A 25,226-nucleotide genomic window follows, 5' to 3' on the forward strand; every position below is an offset into this window, starting at 1 on the left:
CTGCTAAGGCTGATACTCCTGCTAGGATGAGGGACTTCTGAATTGCCAGGGATCTTATTGCTGATCCTCCAGTCAGCTATGAATCACGGCATCTCAGTGAGGATACAAATGTGGTGAGACAGCTGGGGGCTGGAAAAACTGCAGAGATCTGTGGTACTGGGGTTGAACTTCAACAGGCAGTTAGGGTTACTAGCTGCGGACCATTGCTCCTTTTATCATCCACCTGGGTCCCCTGGTGTAGCAACTAGTCTTTGTTTCTGACAAGGGACAGCCTAGACATCCTGCTGGCAAACTAACAAACAAACAAATGGCAACAAAAGCATAACGTTGTTGGGGGACTCCAGAACTCTATACACACACACACACACACTCATCGTCAACCACTTTGTCCAATCAAGGGTCGTGGGGGGTTGGAGTCTATCCCAACAGTCATAGAGCGCGAGGCGGGTACACCCAGGGCAGGACGCCAGTCTGTCAAAGGGCCACAAACAGACAAACAAACACATTCACCCCACTCACACACCTATGGACAATTTAAAGATTCCAATCCACCTAACCTGCATGTTTTTGGATGTGGGAGGAAACTGGAGTACCCGGAGGAAACCCACGCATACATGAAGAGAACATGCAAACTCCACATAGAACGGCCACAGGCGGGAATTGAACCCATGACCCTCTTGCTGTGAGGCAACATTGCAAACCACCAGTGTTGGGGAAAGTAACTTTGGAAAGTTACTTCATTAGTTAATCTATACAGTTATATTTTACAGTTACTTCTTACATTTACTTCATTAGCAGCTGCGGACACCTTGTCGGCAGCTGCTGAATGTAATTAATAAAGTTACTCATAATCTAATTTGGTTATTTTTAAGGTTTAGTACTCAGAAAAGTAACTATTAGTTACTTTGCTGATTAGTTACTTTTCTGATTGCTCAATCTTAAGAGTAATCAAGTTAGATTACTCGTTACCTTATTAGTTACATTACTTATTAGTTGCAAGTTTTCTGCAGATTCTAATAAAGTAATTGCATAAAGCTGCTAATTAAGTAACTGCATAAAGCAACTAAAAAAGTAACTTGTCAAAGTTACTTTCCACAACACTGCTAACCACTAAGCCACTGTGCTGCCCTCCATAATTCTATTCCTTTTTAAAATTGAAATAATAAATAAGTGTACTATGAGAAGTGCTGCCATCTTGTGCTTTGGGTTCATGGTCATGTTAGCAAACAGGTAGAGTCACCTCTAAACACAGTGCATTTGTCAGCTTATTGACTATTAAACAACTTGGACGATGAGGACAATAGTCCATCTGCCTCCTTCCCTTAGAAATGTTGGATGCAGTGGCACCTGTCACAGGTCTTGAAGCTATGGTCTATGTCACCAAAAAGCCTCTAAAAATTATATATATAAATAGCCCTTACATCTTGATCCAAACCAATGAAAGAACAGGTCAAGGTATGTGTGTGTCCAAGATGCTGGTTGTTTTTCCCCCCAACAGTTTTCCTCAGTAATGATCAGCTGGCTGCACTCCATTGCAGCAGTAAATCTTCCAACACATATTACAGTAAACTCCACTTTGGTCTTGTTGGTCATTATTATCAGATATTCTACGATTCTGTGGCGCTTGTGAATCTGTTTTCTTTGTTTATTTTAAAGCCTCTAATAGAGACAAGATGTCAATCAACAGATGTGAGAGCGACCAGAATGTGGGTTAGAAGCCTATGATTTTCTCTGTCTCTCTCCCTCCCTCTTTGTGCTTGCCTTGATCTGGGCGCTGGTTTGATCTTGTGTATTTGTGCCAGCTTTGATTTGCCAAGATGGATGTTTACAAACTACAAAACCATAAGTCAAATTACACGTGAAGTTTTCAAGCCGACAGTTAGGAGAATGCGACAACTGTCCAGAGGGTAGAATAATGTAATCTCTCACTCTGCTCCAAAAATCCATCTATTTCAAATAACAAGGTTGTGTTGGTCTAAAAACAGGAGGAAATGAAGTGATTTTTCAGCCGAGTGATGCTTTTGTATTTGTATCCCTTTCTTGAATAAACCTGTCATTATTTTATCTTCTAATCTTTGCTTAGTTTTTAGGGTCCTGGTGCTGCCGGTTTTGTGAGACTTGGATGCTAACCAGCGGCCTGAGGTGAGAGCTGGGTGTCTTTGGTACCAGCTCTCTTTGGAGGATCAATGGAGACTGCTGGAATGACTTTGTATCAAAGGAGATGTTACTAAGAAAGATTAGGATGAGGGGTGTCACTTGCATTGTTTGGGTGCGCCAGCTACAACATTTCGGCTATGTGACCTGTTTCTCTGCGCATGAGTGTTGAGGACCCCAGTAGCTGCAGAAGGCCAAGGGGACGTCCACATTTCACCTGGCTGCGACACATAGATGGTTATATTAGAGATGTGGGAATGGACCGGTTGTCTGTCTGGGTGGTTGCCATTCAGGACCCAAGGCGGTTCCCTGTTGTTGTGGATGCAGCACTAGCGCATGCTCCTAGACTTGACATGACTTTGCTTTCATGCGAGGAAGGCATCAGGCTGAAATTTACACAAGTAAATTAGCTGCCGGATGGATTTACCTCTCTGCCAGGCAGCTACAACAAGCCATCCTGGTGCTAAGACGTCTGCAAAACCTGATCTTGGTACTGTTTTGTTTTTTGTTTTTTTCTCCATGTTTTTCAGCTGATCTGCAGGCATGAGTTCAGTTTCAGTGTAAATGTAAGTGTGTGGTCTCTTCCTCCCCACAGGTTTTCCATCAATTACTTGTGTAGTATTTGTGTTGGCTTATACGCTTGAGGAATTTCTCTTAATTTATCCTCTGCCCTTTCTCTTTATCTCTCTGCCCTCTTCCTCTCAGCCCAGATGGGCCACATTAATGAGCCGTACGTCACTGAGCAACCTCTTGGTTTCTCCTCTCACTGAACACATACACACGCACGCACGCACACAGGAGGAGTCACCTGGATGATTGACCTCGTCCTCCTATGCCGTTGGCTGACCGATTCCATTCAGGAGGTGGTGGCTCCTCGGTAACGGACTGCGGCTGTTACGCTCTTGTTTGGGCAAGTGTGTTTACGTCATCAAGGCTTGTAGAAAAATGTTGTCACAAATCTAATTTGATGTCTGAAAGCAAATTTTGTATCATGTTTCTTCATAATGATGTAGCTCTGAAACGTTTCTCCTGAAGCTAAATATCGATAATTGTATCATTGACGCTACAGTTTGGGTGAGCGGCTGCTGTGCTTCATGTCTTACTCCAACCTGGGTACCTCTGCTTTAAAGATGACATCACAGAAGTTCAGTTTGCTAATTTGGGAATTGTACCTAAGATGAGATCAAATTTATCTTATTCTGTTGAGTGTTTCTGCACAGATCATTTCCAGTTCGTTAGTGAATATCCAGTGACATGAGACAGAAGCGAGGCAGCATCCGCTGAGAGGTGGTTTGAGCATCTTCCAGATGTGTTTGCTGTACTGTAGCTCCATCGGGATGAAGAGACAGGCAGCGCTACTGCACCATGAAATGTGTCGGAATACAACACCGACAGGTTTCTCCTGCAGAACAAACGGCCTGACAGTCAGATCATTTGCTGGCTTGGGCTGAAAGTAATAGTTGTTCTGGACTTGAGCCCCTTCGGATCGCTTTGAAATTGGGCGCAGCGGCAGCCGTTGCACGCGCTCCCTGCAGCTGCAGTTTTGGGAGGCGGAGCCACATGTGGAAGGCGTTGCACCGTGGCTTCACCTAAAAATGTAAGAAGCACAAAAACGTGAGGAAACACCACATCCTTCTCAGGGCGACACCTGTGCACGTACGTGCACATATTACTGATACTTGTAGATATTTCAGAATGTTTCTAAATTAATCCAACAATGTCACCAGAGCACAAACAGGCAGCGATATGCTTTGCTGTTTACTGGTTATGTTTTGTTTGTTGTTAGGATTTGAGCCATGTATCGCTGACAAATCGCACCCCACCGACTTTGCACAGTAAAATGTCAGAAAACTCTCCAAGAAAAGGAGGAAAAATCTGTTGTTTGTTTGGCACTTGGCGCAGGAGATTGGCTTTGCCACATGGTGCAAGTAGACACGACAATATGCTTGGTTGTCAAAATGTCCTGATTCTGAGAGAAGTTTGTTGCCAGGTGACATCAACGTTTGGACTTTATGTTATGAATCAGTTTGGGCAACGCCTTTGGGGAACTGGTTTATAATCCACAGGTCTAGCAAGTTTTTGGAACTACCTAAGGTGACAAAACAAGACTTCCACTGCAGTCTCAGTATATCCTCTACTACACAAAAAATGTGTGTTAACCTACTTAGAGTGGCAGCTTTAGCCAGAATGGGGATAGCTGACACATGGGTCAAAATTTAAAAAATGCTCCAGTCATGTTATTTGTCTGGTGATAAGGATTACAAAAAGGCTTAGTTTGGACAATTTATGAAAAAAAAACATTGAGTTATAGGGTAAAAACAGCAAAATGGGGACAAAGGCTGATTTGATTTATTGGTGGAACTAGATTTAGTTCGCACCATCTGTTCTGCAGTTACCACATTATGTGGTAACATATAATCCAATGAACGTCTAACAGTTATTTTTTAACCCCTGTACAAACTGAAATTTGTCACCACTTTTTCTGTTTTTACCCCATTACTTCATAAGTTTAAACCATAAATAGTCCAGAGTATTCCTTGTCACCATCCTTATCAATAAAATAATGTGGTATACCTTTCAAAATGATTGGAGCGTTTTTATCCCCCTGGTATTGGGGGGGGGGGGGGGGGGGGTAGTGATGAGCATATCCGTCCATCCGTCCGTTTTCACTTGTTAGTGCGATATCTCCAAAGCAAATTCACCAATTTCATTCATATTTAGCATGAGGGTGTATCTGGGTGATCCCTGATACTTTGTATTACTGATTTGTGGGGACTTGGGTGGGTGGGGGGTGGGATATGTCATCTCTTTGTTATAATTCTTCATTTATCCCTGTCTGGTTGTAGCTGCCACTCTGGGATGGTGGTCACACGTTTTTGTGGAGGTCATGGTCCAGTGAAACTGGATTCTGAGTCTTGTTTAGTCACCTAAGGTGATACCAAATTGGTCAAAATTGCCTGCATGCTCACGTAAGACAATCTTTCATTGTACAACGCGAATAATATCAGAAGTGAAGAACTACACAGAACACATTTAATAATTATTTTCCCCGGGTGTGTGTCCATGTGTGTGGAATTTTTAGATGCGATGGGGACCTGGTTGACCCTCGCAGTGCTGCAGTCACAGTAATCATGTAGTTGTATATTTACACCACTGACTGTAAAAGTCTAATATTCCCCTAATAAATGATGTGAACATTTGGGGAGGGAATGTACACAGCTGTTCTCGTGATTGTAGAGTAGAATGTATGTACTCATAGAGAGTCAAGTTTTTGCTTTTGTAAAGAAACATATATACAGAATATATATATATATATGTATATATATATATATGGTTACATACATATATACATCTATATATCTTTTTTGACATACTTGTGTGTATGAAAGAGTTGGTAGGCTCATCTAGTCTTTTGGGATTCATATGTTCCCCCTTTTTGTTTTTAATGATTTACAATGTCTTTTTTTTCTCCCCCCTGTAAATATTTCTAGTTTTCATTTTATTTATTTTTTAGCAAAAGTGAGCTAAAAGAAATGCCCGTGTTTGGCATCTAACGGATGAAACTGAAGTTTTGCAAAATGTAACGTTGGAGTCTGAGTGGGCATGGCCAATGGCAGTAAACAAAGGGCGCATCATTTGAATTTGCTGTATTGATTGTTTTGATTTGTAGCAACATTTACAGCAGTGACAATGTTCAGTTGTCGCTGTTCTTGGTATAATCTGCTTGATGAAATGAAAATAAAACTTATAAAGTGCTGAATCTCAATATGTGAGAAACTTTTATTTTACTGCTAAAAGGCTAAATACTTTGTGCACATTTGACATGACAAAATGACATAACTGCAGATCACAGACAAAAAAGTAAAGTTAGAATAAACTGCTTTTTAATAGGTAAGTATTTATAGGTGTGTATTTACAGGTGTTATGTGTCTTGGTGGCTTCCCTCACTAGTTTCATCAAAGAAAGGCATCTGTGGTTGCAGGAATTGGATCGTGCAACTTTTAAGTTGCATGATGAAACATTAATGGTGGAGTGGAACAAAGAAGGTTTTTCTTAAAAGGTTAATGTGAAATTTTGAAAGTTTGCCAGAAGACACATGGGAAACTCTTAGATTTGATCCATTTTCTTGTATGAAGCTGTGGCTGGTGGAACAACAGACAAACGTTGCACAGTAATTCCTCCAGTCACCTCTGCAGACACCGCCTTCAGAGTTGTCATGGGTGTCTGGTGGCTTCTCTCACTAGTTTAATGTACAATTAGTTTTTTTGAGAACTACCAACTCTAGATAGACTTACCATACAAAATACTGTCTGTATTTCTTAATGACTGATGTAAATTAAGTCCAAGACATATTCAGTGACTTGGAAATGTTCATGTATCCATCCCCTGATATTTCTAAAGAAAACTGGTGGTGAAAGTAATGAATTTCATTTTATTTTTTTAAAGAAATCCTCATAGTTTCCCTAATAGGGCACCGCAGTCTTGTTTGAACCCTGCGTGATATCACAGGATTTGACCAGTTATGGGGACCTGCGCTCCGTTGTGCAATATATACACAGCATAACCTCACACGGATAAATGGTGTTTTGTTTTTGGCTGCAATCACCAAAGCAGTCACGAAAAGTTTTTTTTTTTTTCGGTTCCCAGTGGAGAAGAAAAGACAAGGTACGAGGTCTGTCCATAAAGTAACGGTCCTTTTTATTTTTTTTCAAAAATTATATGGATTTGATTCATATGTTTTTACGTCAGCCAAGCTTGAACCTTCGTGCGCATGTGTGAGTTTTTCCACGCCTGTAGGTTGCGTCATTCGCCTGTGAGCAGGCCTTGTGGGAGGAGTGGTCCAGCTCCCTCGTCGGATTTCCATTGTCAGGAAATGGCGGAATGATTTGGGCTTTTTTCCATCAGACTTTTTTCAGAAACTGTTAGAGACAAGCAGGTGGAAACCATTCGAAAAATTTATCTGGCTTTCAGTGAAAATTTTACGGGCTTCACAGAGAATAAGAACTGTTACTACAGCTTTAAGGACGGCCCACAATGGCGCTCGGCGCGCGGCGCTCCAAGCTGCGACGACGAGGCAGAAACCACCAGATCATTTCTAAACGGATCGCTGTGTGGAGCCGGGACCGTCGTGTGCAATTTCTCTGGTTATCACAAGAGCTGGACATCAGTCATTTTCCGGCAGATTTCACTTTTAACAAGAGATTTTGTCATGGAAAGCCGCGCGGAGGCTTCGCGTGTCACGACGGAGCCGCTGATGGAGCGAGACAAAGGAACACCTCCGTTTCGGAGTGCCAGACGACAAGTTTGGACATGCCTATCTCGGCTTTCAGTGCTAACCAGATAAATTGCACACGACGGTCCCGGCTCCACATAGCGACCCGTTTAGAAATGATCTGGTGGTTTCTGTCTCGTCGTCGCAGCTCGGAGCGCCGAGCGCCATTGTGGGCCATCCTTAAAGCTGTAGTAACACTCCTTATTCTCTGTGAAGCCCGTAAAATTTTCACCGAAAGCCAGATAAATGTTTCGAATGGTTTCCAGCTCCATGTCTCTAACAGTTTCTGAAAAAATTCTGATGGAAAAAAAGCCCAAATCATTCCGCCATGCGCACGAAGGTTCAAGCTTGGCTGACGTAAAAACATATGAATCAAATCCATATAGTTTTTGAAAAAAATAAAAAGGACCGTTACTTTATGGACAGACCTCGTAGATGGGAGACGTTGTGTCGGTAAGTGTTAGCCTACACAGCTAACCAGAGTAGCTGTGTTCTCCTGCCTGCAAAACCGCCTTGACATGTTTGTGCTCTGGATCATAAACAAGCTGCAACACATGTCCACTTTCCCACATCATCGTCACTTTTTCTTTGTATTTTCACTTTGTTTGCGTGTAATTTGCCCAAAAACCCATTAAAAATGCCATGGTTATTCCCCCGGAAGTGAAGAAATTCTGTCATATGCATCATATATTACCCCTTTAGCGCCCACCCTCAAACGAGACTGCGGTGCCCAGTTACTTATGGGCTCTGAAAGTGGAAGAACTATGAATACAAATGGCTGTAATTTCTAATGGTTAATATGAATTAATGTCAGCAGTCTACACTACATCTTGAGGCACAATTCTAAAAATGTCATTGTCCAATTACTTATGACTCTTACTTGTTTTCAGAATTGTGCTAGGTCAATTACAAATGAATATAAAGTACAAATACCAATAAGCAGGCAAAGATTAGCCAAGTTACTAATGGCTCATCAAGCTAGCTAACTGGCTAATTAGCGCATAGTTGGCTCACTAATTAGCTTGTTTTGAAAGAAATAATAGATATTGCTAATATATTTTTATTGGGTAGTACAGACTGCTACACATTAAAAAATTAAACCTTGTAGTACTGACTTTTTCTTTGATGATTAACTTCATGCTATGTAGTAACAACAACAAATCACTACAGCAATCTTCTCTGTCCAATCCAGCAATATATTTTAGCTTCCACCTTGGCTAAATGTTATTTTTTTTCCTGAGATTTTGTTCATGGCATGCTAATCCAGTGTTAAAATACCAGTTTTATAAAGGCTTCATTCTGACACCTAATAGTGATCATACTTGTGTCAGGCTATAATTGAGTTCAGGTTATGGGTGATAATTGGCAAGTTTGTGTAAGACGACTTCCAGCACATAGTGGTTCAGCAATATGAGACGTCAGTCATATTTAGGGCAGCATTGCTGAAGGCCGACTGCGAGTATCTGGTGACATCTCGAGCAATCAACACCACCAGCAACTGCCAGTCATCCCACCACGACACGTGTGCACACAAAGGAGGATGAGTAACGGAAAAGGAAGACGACGTCTAAGGAAACGCACCGACAGAGAGGATGACAATTAAACTCTCAAGCCGATGACAGTTATCCCAAGAAATTAAACTCAGCGCGACAGATATTGTGTAATGTAGCAGGTAATTTATGGGAGCGTTTATTCTTTTTATTTTTTTAATTGGTTGGAAGATACCTTCAATAGATATGTTAAAAATCAAGCTATGACATATTAATTTAAAACATCTTTAATATCAAATGGGACAGGCACAGCCCAGAATCGCTGCTCATTTATGTCCGCATGTGAGGTTACGCAACAGAAAATCTCACTTTGAAGATGATGCAGACATTTGGAGGATTTAACTCACTGAAGGTGATGTGAGAGAGCAAAACCGATTTAATATCATGACTAAAGTAACTTGTGTCAGACTGGCATTCCATCAAGGGGAGTCGTTGCCACTCATCTACTTCGTGCTAAGGAGTCGGCGGATAAGCATCAACACCAGTAGACCTCATGGCCTAAGAAGGACTTGCAGCTTTCTTTTTTTGCTCCTGAGAAAATACAAACTTCACATTTAGTGTTTCACTGTATCAGCTGAAGGAGCTTAGGTGGAAGCTGTCGACTTGTGCACTTTGATGGGTTGGTGCAAAAGACTCCATTTACACCTTTAAGTATAACTTGTCACAAATTCAGACTGTATTGAATATGATTATGATTTTAACCAAATTAATTTTCACCTAGTGTCTTCAGAGTGACCGCATTGAATTCTAACTGAGATCACTTTATCAAGCAGGTGAAGAAGTCTCCAACATCTGGAATGTGGAAGATGAAAGCACCTAAGGGGCAGCTGTTCCAACTGGCCTTTCAGACTCTCTGGATGCAAAGTCTTGAATAACTAGAGTAGTGAGAGCCACTGTGTGCACCACTTTTCAAGGTAAAAGCTGTTTGTCTTTAAGTGTTGTGTGTGTGTGTGCTGATGTGCACTTTGTGTGCTGTGAGGCAATCAGAGTGAGCTTTCTTTTTCTGTTATAAGGTTGGAGAGTCTGTGATCAGTGTTTATGTGTTTTTGTATCAAAGTTGTTTCATAAGTTATTATTCATTTCATTACTATTATTGTATTCAACTGTTTCATATTCCGGTCATGCGCTATTCTATTCTGTGCAAGAGTGTCCATGAATTATGAATCTCGGCCCGTGACTCACGCGAGAGGTCAGTTTCAGCAGAGTTCCGGTTCAGGGCACAGTGTAAACACACCTTGTGAAGTGTGTACAACAAGACATCGGGACATACCAGAAGTTTATCACAGGTGCTACACCTCCTCTAGATAACCCTCTCAACTTGAGAGAACGCGTCATCATCAAAGTCGCTCGTGAACTCGCTGAATCTGCGCCATTCACATCCTCGCTTTGCCATTGTTTACATGCGCTGTGAGACGCTGGAACTCTGCTGGCACCGCAGTGCATTCTGGGAAGCGCAGGGGGATTATGGGTAACGTTGAAACACTGAATGGAGAAAATCCTGTTATTTTTGCAGATCTTTTTGTGACAGTTATTGTGTTTCCACAGACTTACCATTAAAAAACGCCACATGGACAACCAAGCTTCTTCTTCTGACCCCCCCACCACCACCCCAAATCCTCCAACCCTCCATCACTATTGGATGTCACGGAATTAAAGTGGATTATATTAATTTCCTGGGAACACACTCAGACTGTGCTGCAAACACTTAGCAGGGTAATTGGTCGCAGTGTTTTACACTCGCTATCTTTTCCGCACAGGTGGACGAGGCGAACGTTGATCAGCTGCTCTCCTCAACTAATGAGGAAACTAGACAAGGGGCCAAACTGAGACCAACCGGAATCAGCTCTGAGGATATCACCACAAACATCCTGCTGAACAAAGTAAGTGGAACAAAAGTGTGGGTATAAAAGCATGAATAAATATATAAACACTATTGTATTTATATCACTATATAGACCAGCAAAAGTTTAAAATTTTGCAAAAGCATTGAGCCTGTTTTCACTTTCACAGATCCTGGAAGGTCGCTGTTTGAAACCCCACCTGTGAGGTTATCAGTGGTGCAATGGAACATGCTGTCATTGTGCCGTTGTTGTATTTCAGCTGTGGCGGAGTTTTCAACATGCTCGAAGATTCAGTTTTTTTCCATCGTGAACATTGATATACTTTGATAATCGCTTGCATTTCTGTGGAGTCTGTAACATTGTCATGCATGCCGTCACATCACTAGGAGGTACAGAAGAACCAAAGTTGTGCTGAAGTTATAGTACGGTTGTTTTTGTACATATCGCATGGTATAAGTTCAGCACGTCGTCACACCGTGCGCTAGACCACATCTATGGGCAACCGTGATCTTCACATGCAGTTTTTAACCGCGTTCATCCAAGATGCATATCCGTGAAAGTGACAACGGAACGTCAGCTGCAAAATGTGCCCAAAAATTGTGTAAGTCTCCAAATCTGTGCTTTTTCCACATCTGATTTTAGCGAAAATGGTATGGAATTTAAAAAGTGAATTAGATCATCAGGTGTTTTGTTTTTTGTTGCTAACTGCAGGATGTATTCACCAAAGAATCACGTTACAGTAGACAGGTTTCCGTTACCCTTCAAATTGCACAATTAGAAGTCGCAGAAAAACGTTTCTACATTCACATGAGGTGCCTAAATAAAAGTGCTCATAATAATATCATATTTTTCCAAAAAAGCAACAACGTTCACATTTGAGTTGATAAAATCAACAGGTGGTCGATACTCATGATCAGAAAGTTAGTTTTGTATTAATTACTCATATGATTCCAGTTGTGTACATATAACATAATGTAAATGTTTAGCAATGTGACCTCACAGCTCAAAGGTCATGGGTTTGAATGTGACCTTTGACACCTTTCAAAGTTGTGCACGTTGGTGACTCTAAACTGGCGGTATGTTCGCTGTAGTGCTGGGATTAGACCCCATATCACTCTGTGTACACTGACACTGCATCTGATCCCCAGTGGCTGTAATGAGAATAAAGCGGTTATTGATGACGTGACGAGTGAGATTGACATGGAGGGCGTGGCTACAGGTAAAGTATCTAACAACTGAACTAAGTGTCAGCCTGATTGTTGAGTGTCAGAGGTGACGAATGCTTCATCAGTCAGTTAAGTTCCTGACCGAACATGTTTTCGACCCCAGCTCCTCCCTCGTGACCTTTTGACCTCAGTGCCAACTCTGTCTGATCTGTACAGCAACTGAAGAAGCCCATCAGCATTCCACAGTCGTCTTTTGACTCTGTTGCTACCTGCTGGTTGTATTTATAGCATTGCAGGGCGGCGTGTGTCAATCTGATTGCGTAACGCTGACGCTCGTTACTCATTACCTCTGACCGCTGCAGGTGCTGGGTTTCAAATTTCTGCCTGCTGCAGAAGAGTTCATATCCCAGCGGCCGTCATCACTGAAGGTGATAACTTTATGGGCTCGCGCCTTCTCATAAACACGCTAGATGATGTCATAGAAGAGCTGCATAATGATCAGCTCACAACAAACACTTTATACAGAGATGCCACGGGGTGTCAAAACGGCTCCAACACCACAGAGTCACATGTTGTCAGGGACGACAGGATGAAGACGAGAGAGAGGTCAAGAAATAAGACATTTCCAACCAGCTTCAGATAAAACCTGTTATGAGTTAGTGAGAAAAAAATAAATAAATATTCTAATTTGTCTCCAATGCTCCCACAGGTGACAAAGTCTCAACTTGAGCGTCTTTTATGTTGTCATGTGTTTGAGCCGCCATGTGACGTGGAACTGGTGGGTTGGTTTGTTTTCAGAGGACACTTGAGTAGATCAGTATTATTTGTTGTACATTTGCTACAAATACCATATTTTCTGGTGTATGGGTTTTCTCCTCTTCAAAAGGCTTTTTTTTTTTTTTAACAGATGAGACTTCAACACCAGAAAATACTGCAGTAATTTGTTGTTGGTGATATTTGCTGGATGTTGTTGTATTTTTATAGATATGTCACAAATGTATATTTGTTGTATGTAGATGTAGAAATATTTGGCAGAAACACTGCAGATATTAAGAGGCTTTGGAAAACCATCAGGATGTACCTTCCAATATGCAGTAAGTGAACAGATGAATGGCTGAGCCCATTACTGCCAATTTGTCAATATAACTTAAAAGATGTCATCTTGTAACTCAATAAATTAAATGAGGAACAGTCTTTTTGAATGTTTAATACAGCAGTTCAGTTGTAAAAGTGACTTTAATTTGCCTGTGTGATATCTGACACATCTCCCACCTGCTGGATGGTTCGTGGATTCCTTGCAGGTGTGACTGTCAGTAAGTGAGACAGACAGGTAACCACCACGGTTCCCAGTAGACCACTCACATCATTAAAGTAACAGGGTGATTCTTTAACTACGGGCACTATTGGCCTTGTAAATGTAATTTCCACCACACCATTGCCTTATAATATAAAGCGCCTTGGGGCAACTGTTTGTTGTGATTTGGCACTATATACATGTGCTCTGATGTCACTGTTTATCTCCATAGAAACTACCCAAACAATCTTTCATACAAACTGTTTAAAGGGACATTACAGTGTTGTGGTGGAAATTACGGCAATAGTGTGGGACAACTACATTTGGTTTAAAAAAATCACAACAGTTGTATGACATTGAATACCCCAATTATGTTTTGATTATTTTACTGATATTTTATTCAGAGATATTTTAAAACATTAGAAAAAACGTTTCTTTACCATTCATTTTTATCATTGAAGATCAAAAGTCTGGGTGTGGGACAAGCACAAAATGGCAATATTTGCATATAATGATGCTGAAAAAAGGTGAAAAAGTCATCATAGACTACTAGAACAAATTTCTTAAAACACTTTCATTGTAAAGATAACTATAAAAGTGTGAAATTTCCCCTTTTTTCTGTTTTTCATACAATATGATCAAAGGACATAATAAGTGCCCGTAGTCTAAGAATCACCCAACAATTGTCTTTCTCATGTGCAGTAATACCTGAATCACTCGTACAATATTACTCGATCATTCATGTGCAATATTACCAAACATTCATTTTAACTGTTTTGTTACGGCCACCAAGGATGTAATAAAATCATCTGAGTTTATTTGTCTGTTAGTAGGATTATGTCAAACTACTGCACGGATTTTGATTGAAATTTTAGGCCTGAAACATTAGGCCTGGAAGACTCCATTAGATTTTGGAGGGGATCCGGATCCAGAATCAAGATTTCACTTTATAAAGGCTTCGAAGAATTAAGTTAAAACTGTAACAGATTCTCACCAAATTTGCAACACAGATTGCTTGTTTTCTTCTTGTAAATAGTGTATTTTACTGTATATATTGATGTTCCTGCACAGTATTTGCCTTCTGTGTTTTTATTTTTTTGGTACTTATTTTCTCACACATACGTATTACTTAGCATACTTTGCACAGTTGTTCTGTAACTGTCCCTTTGCTGCTGTAACATCACAAATTTCGCTGTCGTGGGACTAATAAAGGATTATTTTATCTTGATTTCTGCGCAGAAATGTACTAAAGTCAGCAACAGGATACTGTATTAATTTAGGTCCAGAGCTTCTGCTGTGAATTTAGGTGAGAGCTTCTGCTTAGAAATGACCAAAAAAAACCAGACACGTGGAAGAAAACGGAAAACAACCATCAAAATGGATAGAAGAATAACCAGAATGGCAAAGGCTCACCCATTGATCAGCTCCAGGAAGATCAAAGACAGTCTGGAGTTACCTGTAAGTGCTGTGACAGTTAGAAGATGCCTGTGTGAAGCTAATTTATTTGCAAGAATCCCCCGCAAAGTCCCTCTGTTAAATAAAAGACGTGCAGAAGAGGTTACAATTTGCCAAAGAACACATCAACTGGCCTAAAGAGATGGAGGAATATTTTGTGGACTGATGATAGTAAAATTGTTCTTTTTGGGTCCAAGGCCGCAGACAGTTTGTGAGACGACCCCCAAACAATGAATTCAAGCCACAGTTCACAGTGAAGACAGTGAAGCATGGTGGTGCAAGCATCATGATATGGGCATGTTTCTCCTACTATGGTGTTGGGCCTATATATCACATACCAGGTATCATGGATCAGTTTGGATATGTCAAAATACTTGAAGAGGTCATGTTGCCTTATGCTGAAGAGGACATGACCTTGAAATGGGTGTTTCAACAAGACAATGACCCCAAGCACAAGTAAACGAGCAAAATCCTGGTTCCAAACCAACAAAATTAATGCCTCGCAGATGTGAAGAAATCATGAAAAACTGGTTATACAACCCCTGGCAAAAATTATGGAATCACCGGCCTCGGAGGATGTTCATTCAGTTGTTTAATTTTGTAGAAACAAAGCAGATCACAGACATAACACAAAACTAAAGTCATTTCAAATAGCAACTTTCTGGCTTTAAGAAACACTATAAGAAATCAGGAAAAAAAATTGTGGCAGTCAATAACGGTTACTTTATTAGACCAAGCAGAGGGGAAAAAAATATGGAATCACTCAATTCTGAGGAAAAAATTATGGAATCATGAAAAACAAAAGAACGCTCCAACACATCACTAGTGTTTTGTTGCACCACCTCTGGCTTTTATAACAGCTTGCAGTCTCTGAGGCATGGACTTAATGAGTGACAAACAGTACTCTTCATCAATCTGGCTCCAACTTTCTCTGATTGCTGTTGCCAGATCAGCTTTGCAGGTTGGAGCCTTGTCATGGACCATTTTCTTCAACTTTCACCAAAGATTTTCAATTGGATTAAGATCCGGACTATTTGCAGGCCATGACATTGGCCCTATGTGTCTTTTTGCAAGGAATGTTTTCACAGTTTTTGCTCTATGGCAAGATGCATTATCATCTTGAAAAATGATTTCATCATCCCCAAACATCCTTTCAATTGATGGGATAAGAAAAGTGTCCAAAATATCAACGTAAACTTGTGCATTTATTGATGATGTAATGACAGCCATCTCCCCAGTGCCTTTACCTGACATGCAGCCCCATATCATCAATGACTGTGGAGATTTACATGTTCTCTTCAGGCAGTCATCTTTATAAATCTTATTGGAACGGCACCAAACAAAAGTTCCAGCATCATCACCTTGCCCAATGCAGATTCGAGATTCATCACTGAATATGACTTTCATCCAGTCATCCACAGTCCACGATTGCTTTTCCTTAGCCCATTGTAACCTTGTTTTTTTCTGTTTAGGTGTTAATGATGGCTTTCATTTAGCTTTTCTGTATGTAAATCCCATTTCCTTTAGGCGGTTTCTTACAGTTCGGTCACAGACGTTGACTCCAGTTTCCTCCCATTCGTTCGTTTTGTTGTGCATTTTCGATTTTTGAGACATATTGCTTTACGTTTTCTGTCTTGACGCTTTGATGTCTTCCTTGGTCTACAAGTACGTTTGCCTTGAACAACCTTCCCATGTTGTTTGTATTTGGTCCAGAGTTTAGACACAGCTGACTGTGAACAACCAACATCTTTTGCAACATTGCGTGATGATTTACGTGATGATTTACCCTCTTTTAAGAGTTTGATAATCCTCTCCTTTGTTTCAATAGACATCTCTCGTGTTGGAGCCATGATTCATGTCAGTCCACTTGGTGCAACAGCTCTCCAAGGTGTGATCACTCCTTTTTAGATGCAGACTAACGAGCAGATCTGATTTGATGCAGGTGTTAGTTTTGGGGATGAAAATTTACAGGGTGATTTCATAATTTATTCCTCAGAATTGAGTGAGTTCATATTTTTTTTTCCCTCTGCTTGGTCTAAAAAAGTAACCGTTACTGACTGCCACAATTTTTTTTCCTGATTTCTTATAGTGTTTCTTAAAGCCAGAAAGGTTCCATTTGAACTGAATTTAGTTTTGTGTCATGTCTGTGATCTGCTTTTTTTCTACAAAATTAAACAACTGAATGAACATCCTCCGAGGCCGGTGATTCCATAATTTTTGCCAGGGGTTGTACAACTAAATACTAGTTTAGTGGTTCACAGGATTGCTAAAAAAAAAAAAAGCAGTTTGAACATAATAGTTTTGAGTTTGTAGAGTCAAAAGCAAATGCTACTATTATTATGAACACCCCCTTTTCTACTTTTTTTTTTTTTTTACTAATAGCCCAATTTCATAGCCTTAAGAGTGTGCATATCATGAATGCTTGGTCTTGTTGGATTTGTGAGAATCTACTGGTACCTTGTTTCCCATGTAACAATAAGAAATATACTCAAAACCTGGATTAATCTTTTTAGTCACATATTATTCTGAACACTACTCTGTGTGTGTGTGTGTGTATATATATATATATATATCTTTAAAAAAAAAAAAAACTGAACGAGAGATGTTTGTGTTGATGTCTTTATATTGAAATTCATGAAGTATACACAATGCATCCTACACTATTACAGTTTTCACACTTTGATAATGCTTTCTTGTTGGATGATAAAGCTACGTGTTGGTGCTAAAGAAACCAAACAGCAGTTTGACTGAGCAGCTTGGAGCCGAAAGAACAAAAAACTAAACAAAACCCCAAAACATGGTGGATTAAACGGTAGCACAGCAGCAGGTAGGTCGGTACAAGCAGGCAACATTAATTAGAGTAGAAAACCATAAACAAAAACTCTGTATTCTGTTCTTCTTATATACAAACCAGTGCCATTGAGGAAACCGCCCACTTCTGGACTTTCTAGTATCTGCCAGCCAATCAGAATCCACTGTTTACTGTAGTTGCACTTTATCATAATAAGCCATAAAGTATGAATATTTAATTTCTGCTGCAGTATTACAGCACTTATTTTCAGGGCTGCAAACCTTAAACTAAAAAATAGAAACAATCATTCCCGTCTTACTGACCCTGATTCAGACATGTTTGTGTCTTCTGTTTTCATTTGTACATGTAGTGTCAAATATTCTGTTTGTTTGATAAAACAGTGGTTACTTTTAGTTCAGAGCGAGTGGGTTGCGCTGAAACAGTGCCTGGAGAAAATTGTGTTAATTGTTGGACATGAATGCGATAAGGTCAGCTCAGGTCTGGCACTGTGCTAGGGCTGTGCATGGCTGCATCCATGATGCCATGGAACCACCTTGGCAACCCCCCCAATGAAGACAACAGAGCCATCCCCCTCTCAAAAGTAACCATCTATCTGCTGCAGGCAGGTGAAACGCAAACCTCCAACCCCTGAGGTCCTCGATGCTATGGTACCCATGTACCAAATGTCAGATCTCCCTCACAATGCAAGTGATACTCCTCATCTGCATCTCCTAAGTAACCGCATGTTTGCTACAAACCTATGCCAACTGTCGCCAAGGAGCCACCGAAGAGACCAGTTGTCACATAACGAATGTATCAAAGTTTTAATTCGAAAGTTGCTTTGTTTCTTTAAAGGTGCTATAAATGATTGAGTGCCACAAGATGTTGCAGTAGCACCAGCATCTCAGACCAAATGGTATCTCAGCCACACCTCCACCACCTTTTCTCCATGTAGAGTAGAAGGAATGCCAGTTGAAGCCCTTTGGGAGATCTGGGAAAAGCTAGAACTTTGATTTGGGTCTGTGATGTAGGCCAGGACTTTTTAGCCTCTGAACAAAGTTTCTCAGAGACGCAAACTTCTGCAAAGTCTGCCATCTTTAATGCACAGAGCTCTCTGAGTGGTCCATCACTGTTGCCTCTTTATTCAAGTGCGGAGAGCAAACGGTGTCACAGGGCAGGACTCACAGGCACTAAACATGCACACATCGGAATCATGTGCTAAACGTGCAAACACGCTGAAAATGAATGAAAACAAAAACAAGCTCAGATAACAACACACACAGAGGGAGTGTTCTCTGTGCAGGATCCCAATACACCACTAAACCTTTACACATAATAATTCTTGGCTGCCATATCAATGTTTAAAATATCATTTATAGCACCTTGAATGAAAATGTAACTAAAATAACTTGTTTCCAAAGCAAAAAGGAAGAAACGTGAACATTTCAAGTTGGACCGTTGACCGACAGATACATTTTTTTTGGGGGGGGGGGGGGGGGGGGGGGTGGAGTCAGCCCACTACTGCAGGAGGAAATGTAAAATTTGTGTGACTCAATCTACAAACACACTGAACAAAGGAAACATGATTTTAAATATCTACATGAAAAACAGAAGAAAATGATGTCATCTGGACACATTCTGATTATGTGCAACCGATGTACATATTTAAAATTATGTGAATCCAACACTTTTCTTTCAGTGCATGTACAGATTTCTTTTTTCTTTCTACCAGTTTGGAGCATTTTTAGTCTCATTGTGCTGGAAGCCCCAAACAGAACAAACCTCATGCATGTTACATTTCACTGTAAATTACATATTGACTTGTGTCACCTTTATCAACCTTCAGATCAAGGCTTTGTCAGCAAACATCTCATCACCTTTCATATACACACTGACAATCAGGAATCACACATGCACACAATCATAACCTAAATTAGTGCTTTTTTTTTTTCTTTCCCTTGGACCCTCAGTTTCTTTACACAGTTTGTTACTTCAGTCAGTTATTTGTGCATTCAAACAGGCTCACACTCCCACACAAAACATGCACACGCATCTTCTACACATTCATGTACAAAGAGAAAAGTATTGTTCAACATAAAAAAAGAAAAAAGCTTAGTTTGGAAAAGGCGCCTATTAGCTCTCGTACCTACAACAAAAATGTTAGTGGGTTGTTTGTGCCAGTAGTGGCAGAACAGCGAGGAAGGATGGAGTGTTTCTTCTCTGTCCCCTCGGGACACTTACAGTTCTCATGTCCTTCCTTTATTCTGCGCTTCTTTAAAATCAGCAGTACAGAAACAGTAAAGACACAAAAAAAAATCTCACATTTCTCTTTTACGCTTTTCTTTCTGCGACCAGAAGCACACTGGTTCTCCAAGAAAAGTGGGACCTTTGTACTTCGCCTTACATTTTCTTGCCATCAGTGTAGTTAGCTCTAGAAATCTGCAGAGGCAGTGTACTGGGATTGGGGCAAGTAGATTGGGGGTGGGGGGGACACCCGCAGAGTTTAGATACGAAGAACACACAACATTAACAGTCATCCACGGGTTTAACGGTTAAAGTTCATGTTGTGAGCCAGGGAGGGAGGTTATGTGATGGGTCCAGAGGTTTCAGCGTGGGAAGAAGGACTGAGCACCAGACAGTCTCGTTAAAACTGGGTAAGGGGTGTTAGGGTGTCGGGTTAGGTGGTGTCCTTTCCCTGGGTCCCAGTAACGGTCTTGATGGAGCTGAGAGTTCGGTTGAACCATGTTTTCTTGGCAGCCTGCACCTCATTGAGCGCCAGACCAAGATGATGCTCCAGGTCCTGTTTAAAGGGAGGAAAAGAGGATGCATCTTTAATAATAATAATAATAATAAAAAGTTTGTGGTCACTCCTTTGGATGCCTTATGATAACCATCAGACACTCCAACTTAAAAATCATGTTCGCACTACTTATGTGTTCAAAGTCTCAAAGTTAAACTTGTCTGTGGAATTTGACACGGTATAAAAAAATGTTTCACTTTAATCCTCAGGAGTTTTTGCTTTTGTACCGCTGCCAATGAAGTTAGAGGTGGTTATGTTTTCACCCGTCTGTTTGTTTTTCTCTCTCTGTAAACAGCCTGGAGCCCACACTTTTTCATATATTGTTATGAGATTTTTAATGAAAATTCATATCCTGATTGGCAAGAACTGGTTCAATTTTTAAGGGCAAAGTAAGGAAAAATCTTTAAAAAAAACTGTAAAAATCCTTATCTTTAACATTGAATGAATTTTCAAAAATTCACAGCTGCCATAAAAAAATTCTTTCATATTTGCCAGCGTTATATAGGTTGGCATCCTTTATCAACTGACAAAGTTTGATCCAGATCTGATCCAGAGCACAGATTGTGTGGTCATTTAACGTGAACATTGAAAACCGCAAAGTAAGTATATTTACATTATGTCTTAATCAAACATGCCCCAGCCACTCGCATATTTGAAAGTGAGGTGCAGACTGGCACTCACCATCACCTGACAAAGTTTGCTCCAGATCTGACCTGGCTTGTGGATTTTGTGGACATCTTAATTTAATATTGAAAAGCCCATTTGATGTACATTTTGCATTATATCTCAAACAAAAGTGCCTCAAACACTCATTTTTCTTTTATGGACTTACCTACACCACCAAAATTGGATGGATGTTCCAATTTTATGCCTATTTGTCTAACTTCCAATTATCAGTCAGAAACCAAGTACCAAAATGCAATGACAAATTGTGCATAATAGAGATAACAAATGTTCTGTGAAAATTATCTGAAAAAGAATTCAGAAACCAAACAGGTTGAGGAAAAACAAAACAAAACCTGACAACACCACAAAAAAAATGATTCAAGTGCATGAACTAAATAACTAGTGTTGGTGGAGGTTTGCGCTCCACGAGCGCGGTGCTCTAGTTATTTATTATTTTGGCTGTCTCAATGTAGACTTATTTTTCACTGCACCTGCAAGCCCTGTGCCTCTTTGGAAACAGCACAATCATGGCTAGAAGTAGGCAGAGCTAACAAATGCCTTTACTGTTGTGTAACACAACAATAAATGCACTGCATTTATATAGCACTTTAACAAAAGAGCTTTACAATGATGCCTCACATTAACAAAAGGGCTTTACAATGATGCCTCACATTTACCCATTCACACAATGTCAGCATACTGCCATGCAAAGTGCTCAAGTGCACACGCTGCCAACTTGGGCAGTAAGATCCTTGCCCATTGGACTTTAAATGATTTTCATTCCAGGGATTAATCTTGAATATATACACTCAACAAAAATATAAACGCAACACTTTTGGTTTTGCTCCCATTTTGTATGAGATGAACTCAAAGATCTAAAACTTTTTCCACATACACAATATCACCATTTCTCTCAAATATTGTTCACAAACCAGTCTAAATCTGTGATAGTGAGCACTTCTCCTTTGCTGAGATAATCCATCCCACCTCACAGGTGTGCCATACCAAGATGCTGATTAGACACCATGATTAGTGCACAGGTGTGCCTTAGACTGCCCACAATAAAAGGCCACTCTGAAAGGTGCAGTTTTGTTTTATTGGGGGGGGATACCAGTCAGTATCTGGTGTGACCACCATTTGCCTCATGCAGTGCAACACATCTCCTTCGCATCATCCGTGAAGAGAACACCTCTCCAACATGCCAAACGCCAGCGAATGTGAGCATTTGCCCACTCAAGTTGTTTACGACGATGAACTGGAGTCAGGTCGAGACCCCGATGAGGACGACGAGCATGCAGATGAGCTTCCCTGAGACGGTTTCTGACAGTTTGTGCAACCCCGAATCTTAAGCCCACTGAATTAACCGCTAGACCATCACCTCCCAACATCATGAATCAGAAAAGCCTCGGTTGCACCAAATAATAAAGCCATGAATAATGAGCCACGTATGGATTTTCCAGAAATTTCAGTGATTATCTGAATAATGATCCACGTATAAATCTATCACATATCCACTATGAAGAAGCCTCTATGTGCATCTCTGTACCTCGCATGTGCCAGGTATCAGCCTCTAATCAGCCACAACTGACCTGTCATTTGAGCCCCGTCAAGCCTCAAGTGGCTCATGTCGCCACATATGATCCACGTCAAGCTACATATCATCCATGTAGCGCCATGTAACACGACGTTGGTGCACGTTTAGGCATGGGTTTGGTCCAAACCTCCACCCCTTCCACACTTGGTTCCTTTAAAGTGTGGGTTTTAAATTCACAGGATCCATTCAAGATGTTCAACTTTGTGTTCGTCCGTTATTGTCTGCAAAATCACTCTTTTGCGCGCTGGCGTTCTGCGCAAATGCTTTTCTTGAGTGAGAGCCATTGCGTCAGTGCGCACACACAATGGAGCTCGTCTGATCCATTATAACAAGGAGTTAAATCTATCATAAACATACTTTTACAGCTGCTTATAAAGAAGGAAGAACATGCACCTGTTTACCCAAGCCATTACAATAAAAACCTTACAAATACTTACCTTATAGGCTGTTCCAAATATGTTCTCCACCTCAGCGCACGAGACAGACAGGGGAAAAAAAAAGGGCCCAGATAAAACAGTCCTCTGTGATTCTAGAAGTGATTAGAGGTGTTTTCAACTGCCAAACTGTGACTGAAAATGATTAATCCGCTACAAAATAATTGTTTTATATACAGAGTCCAGCGCACAAAGCAGGTGGGATTGTCATGACGAAGTGCGCGAGCAGGTGGAGCCAAAATAGCCTGTCCTGTCCTCATAGGCACCAAGTCCTCATCGCAAACATGCCTCTAAAATCCTTGTTTGTCCTCGTAGTCAGGGTTGGGAGGGTTACATTAAAAATGTATTCGGATACAGTTACTAGTTACCTGTTGAAAAATGTAGTCAGTAACATAATCCAAGTACCATAATATTAAAGTAATGTAATTTGATTACTTTCAATTACTTCTGGATTACTCCAATATCAAATATGCTAATACAGACAAAAGAAACTAAATAGAAATAGTCCTGACCACATAGTACAGTTTATTAAGCAAAAATAAAACTGTTTCTTTTACATGGCATGCTCTGTTTTACTTCACATTATGAATTAAGAGCACCCACAATATTGTTTTAAACACACCCAGTGTTCACCTGCTAAATTTTCAACAAAAAATGCCAAACAAATGAAGGATAATGAAAACGCAGGCGTGGGCGGATGAATCTGTAATTAAAAGTGGCTTGCAGAACAATATACAAAACAAAAAAAGTCTACTACTTGTTCAGTAAACATAAAATTATCTTACTTTAGTCTTTCACATGGCATTCGCACCATGTTTAACATATCAGTGCACTTATTGAACTTTCAAAATAAGAACAGCAGCATAATGAAAACCATTAAGTAAATACTGTCAGTAAGGAGGCGTGGTCGCCATTTTAATTCCGGGCAAGTTAGTGATTTGCGTACATAGAAGTTCAAGAAACAGGTGGAATATGCCGGAAAGCTGTGCATGTTGGCAAAGCCACAAACGGAGGAACAAGGGAGACAATATTTCCTTCCATAAGTAAATGGTTTTGGTTCTTCTTGTCACTTTGTCCGTGATATTTGGATGATAAACAGCTGTATGTTTCCTGCCGTACCTGTGTCTAGTTGATATTTTCCACTGCTAGATCAATGTCTAGTTAAAATAGTTAGTGATTAAAATTGTTCGACAAGACTGGGGATTTTTTTTTATTTGCACCTTAAAATAATGAGCTTATAATGACCTGTGCTGTACCGCTCACAGTCACACCCACACAGAGATGTGTACCCACACCACTGACTTCATGAATGAAACTCGGTCAATAAAGGATAATTTCGTCAGGTATCCATCTCTATCTTCCCGGATTATCCTCCCAGTGTGGCTCGGGCAAGATCCGCTTTCAACGACGTGAAGCAGCTGCTGAAGGGTCGAACTGGAGTCCGATATGGAGTCTTCCACCCTGCGAAGTTCCGCATCTCATACAACGGGACCGAAAAAGTCTTTTTAGATCCGAAGACCGCGATGGCCTTTGTTCAGAAGAACATTATTGCCGCAGATGCTGCGACTACAGAGGAAGACTAGTTTTGTTTTAATTTTATGGTCGGTGGTGAGTGAGTAAGTGGACATTTCTTTTACAAAAAAAAAACAAAAAAAACATTGGCTACCAATATAATAATAAGGCAAAAGCTGATGTTATATTACTAAAAACTTATTCTTGAATATGTTTGCACCTGTTGGGCTATAGTTATTCATGTACATGGACATATTGAACACCTTTTAAAGATGATGTTTTGGTGGAGTACCGTGCTTGGAGTCCCCAGGAATAAGCACATATATGTGGATTTAAACATGTAGGGTTTGGGTTTCACCACGTTCTTAGAATTGGTGATAAAGGGAGGGTTGTAACTGCACCAGTACCAAAATATGTATTTTTCTTTTTTTTTTTCTCTGAAATCTGTGTCTTCTTGCCAAAGCATGACTTTATTTATACTATTTCACTAAAGACTGAACATGGTTGATAAAGGTCAGATGAAGAAAAGAGCTTAGGGTTGCCAAGTTAATCTTATAAGCTGGAATGTTAAATCCTTAAATCATCCTGTGAAACGTAAGAAGGTACTTACTTATCTTAACAGGCTTAATGTAAATATTGCTTTCCTCCAGGAAACACACTTGCTTATAGCAGATCATTCCAGACTACAGGGAGGGTG

The 25,226-nt window shown here is 40.4% G+C and overlaps 1 protein-coding gene and 1 long non-coding RNA gene across 2 annotated transcripts in view; one reads left to right on the forward strand and one right to left on the reverse strand.

The window, feature by feature from the left end:
• The window catches only part of LOC117529379, an 883,736-nt gene that overhangs the window by 337,491 nt on the left and 521,019 nt on the right, over nt 1-25,226 (forward strand). The window lies entirely within an intron of this gene.
• The window catches only part of LOC117529366 (rab GTPase-activating protein 1), a 176,219-nt gene continuing 168,334 nt past the window's right edge, over nt 17,342-25,226 (reverse strand). The window contains 1 exon segment of the mRNA XM_034192126.1: nt 17,342-20,323. Within this exon segment, the coding sequence (XP_034048017.1) occupies nt 20,201-20,323 (123 nt within the window). The 3' untranslated portion in view covers nt 17,342-20,200.

The sequence above is a fragment of the Thalassophryne amazonica genome, chromosome 17 (assembly GCF_902500255.1).
Source record: "Thalassophryne amazonica chromosome 17, fThaAma1.1, whole genome shotgun sequence".
NCBI lineage: Eukaryota > Metazoa > Chordata > Actinopteri > Batrachoidiformes > Batrachoididae > Thalassophryne > Thalassophryne amazonica.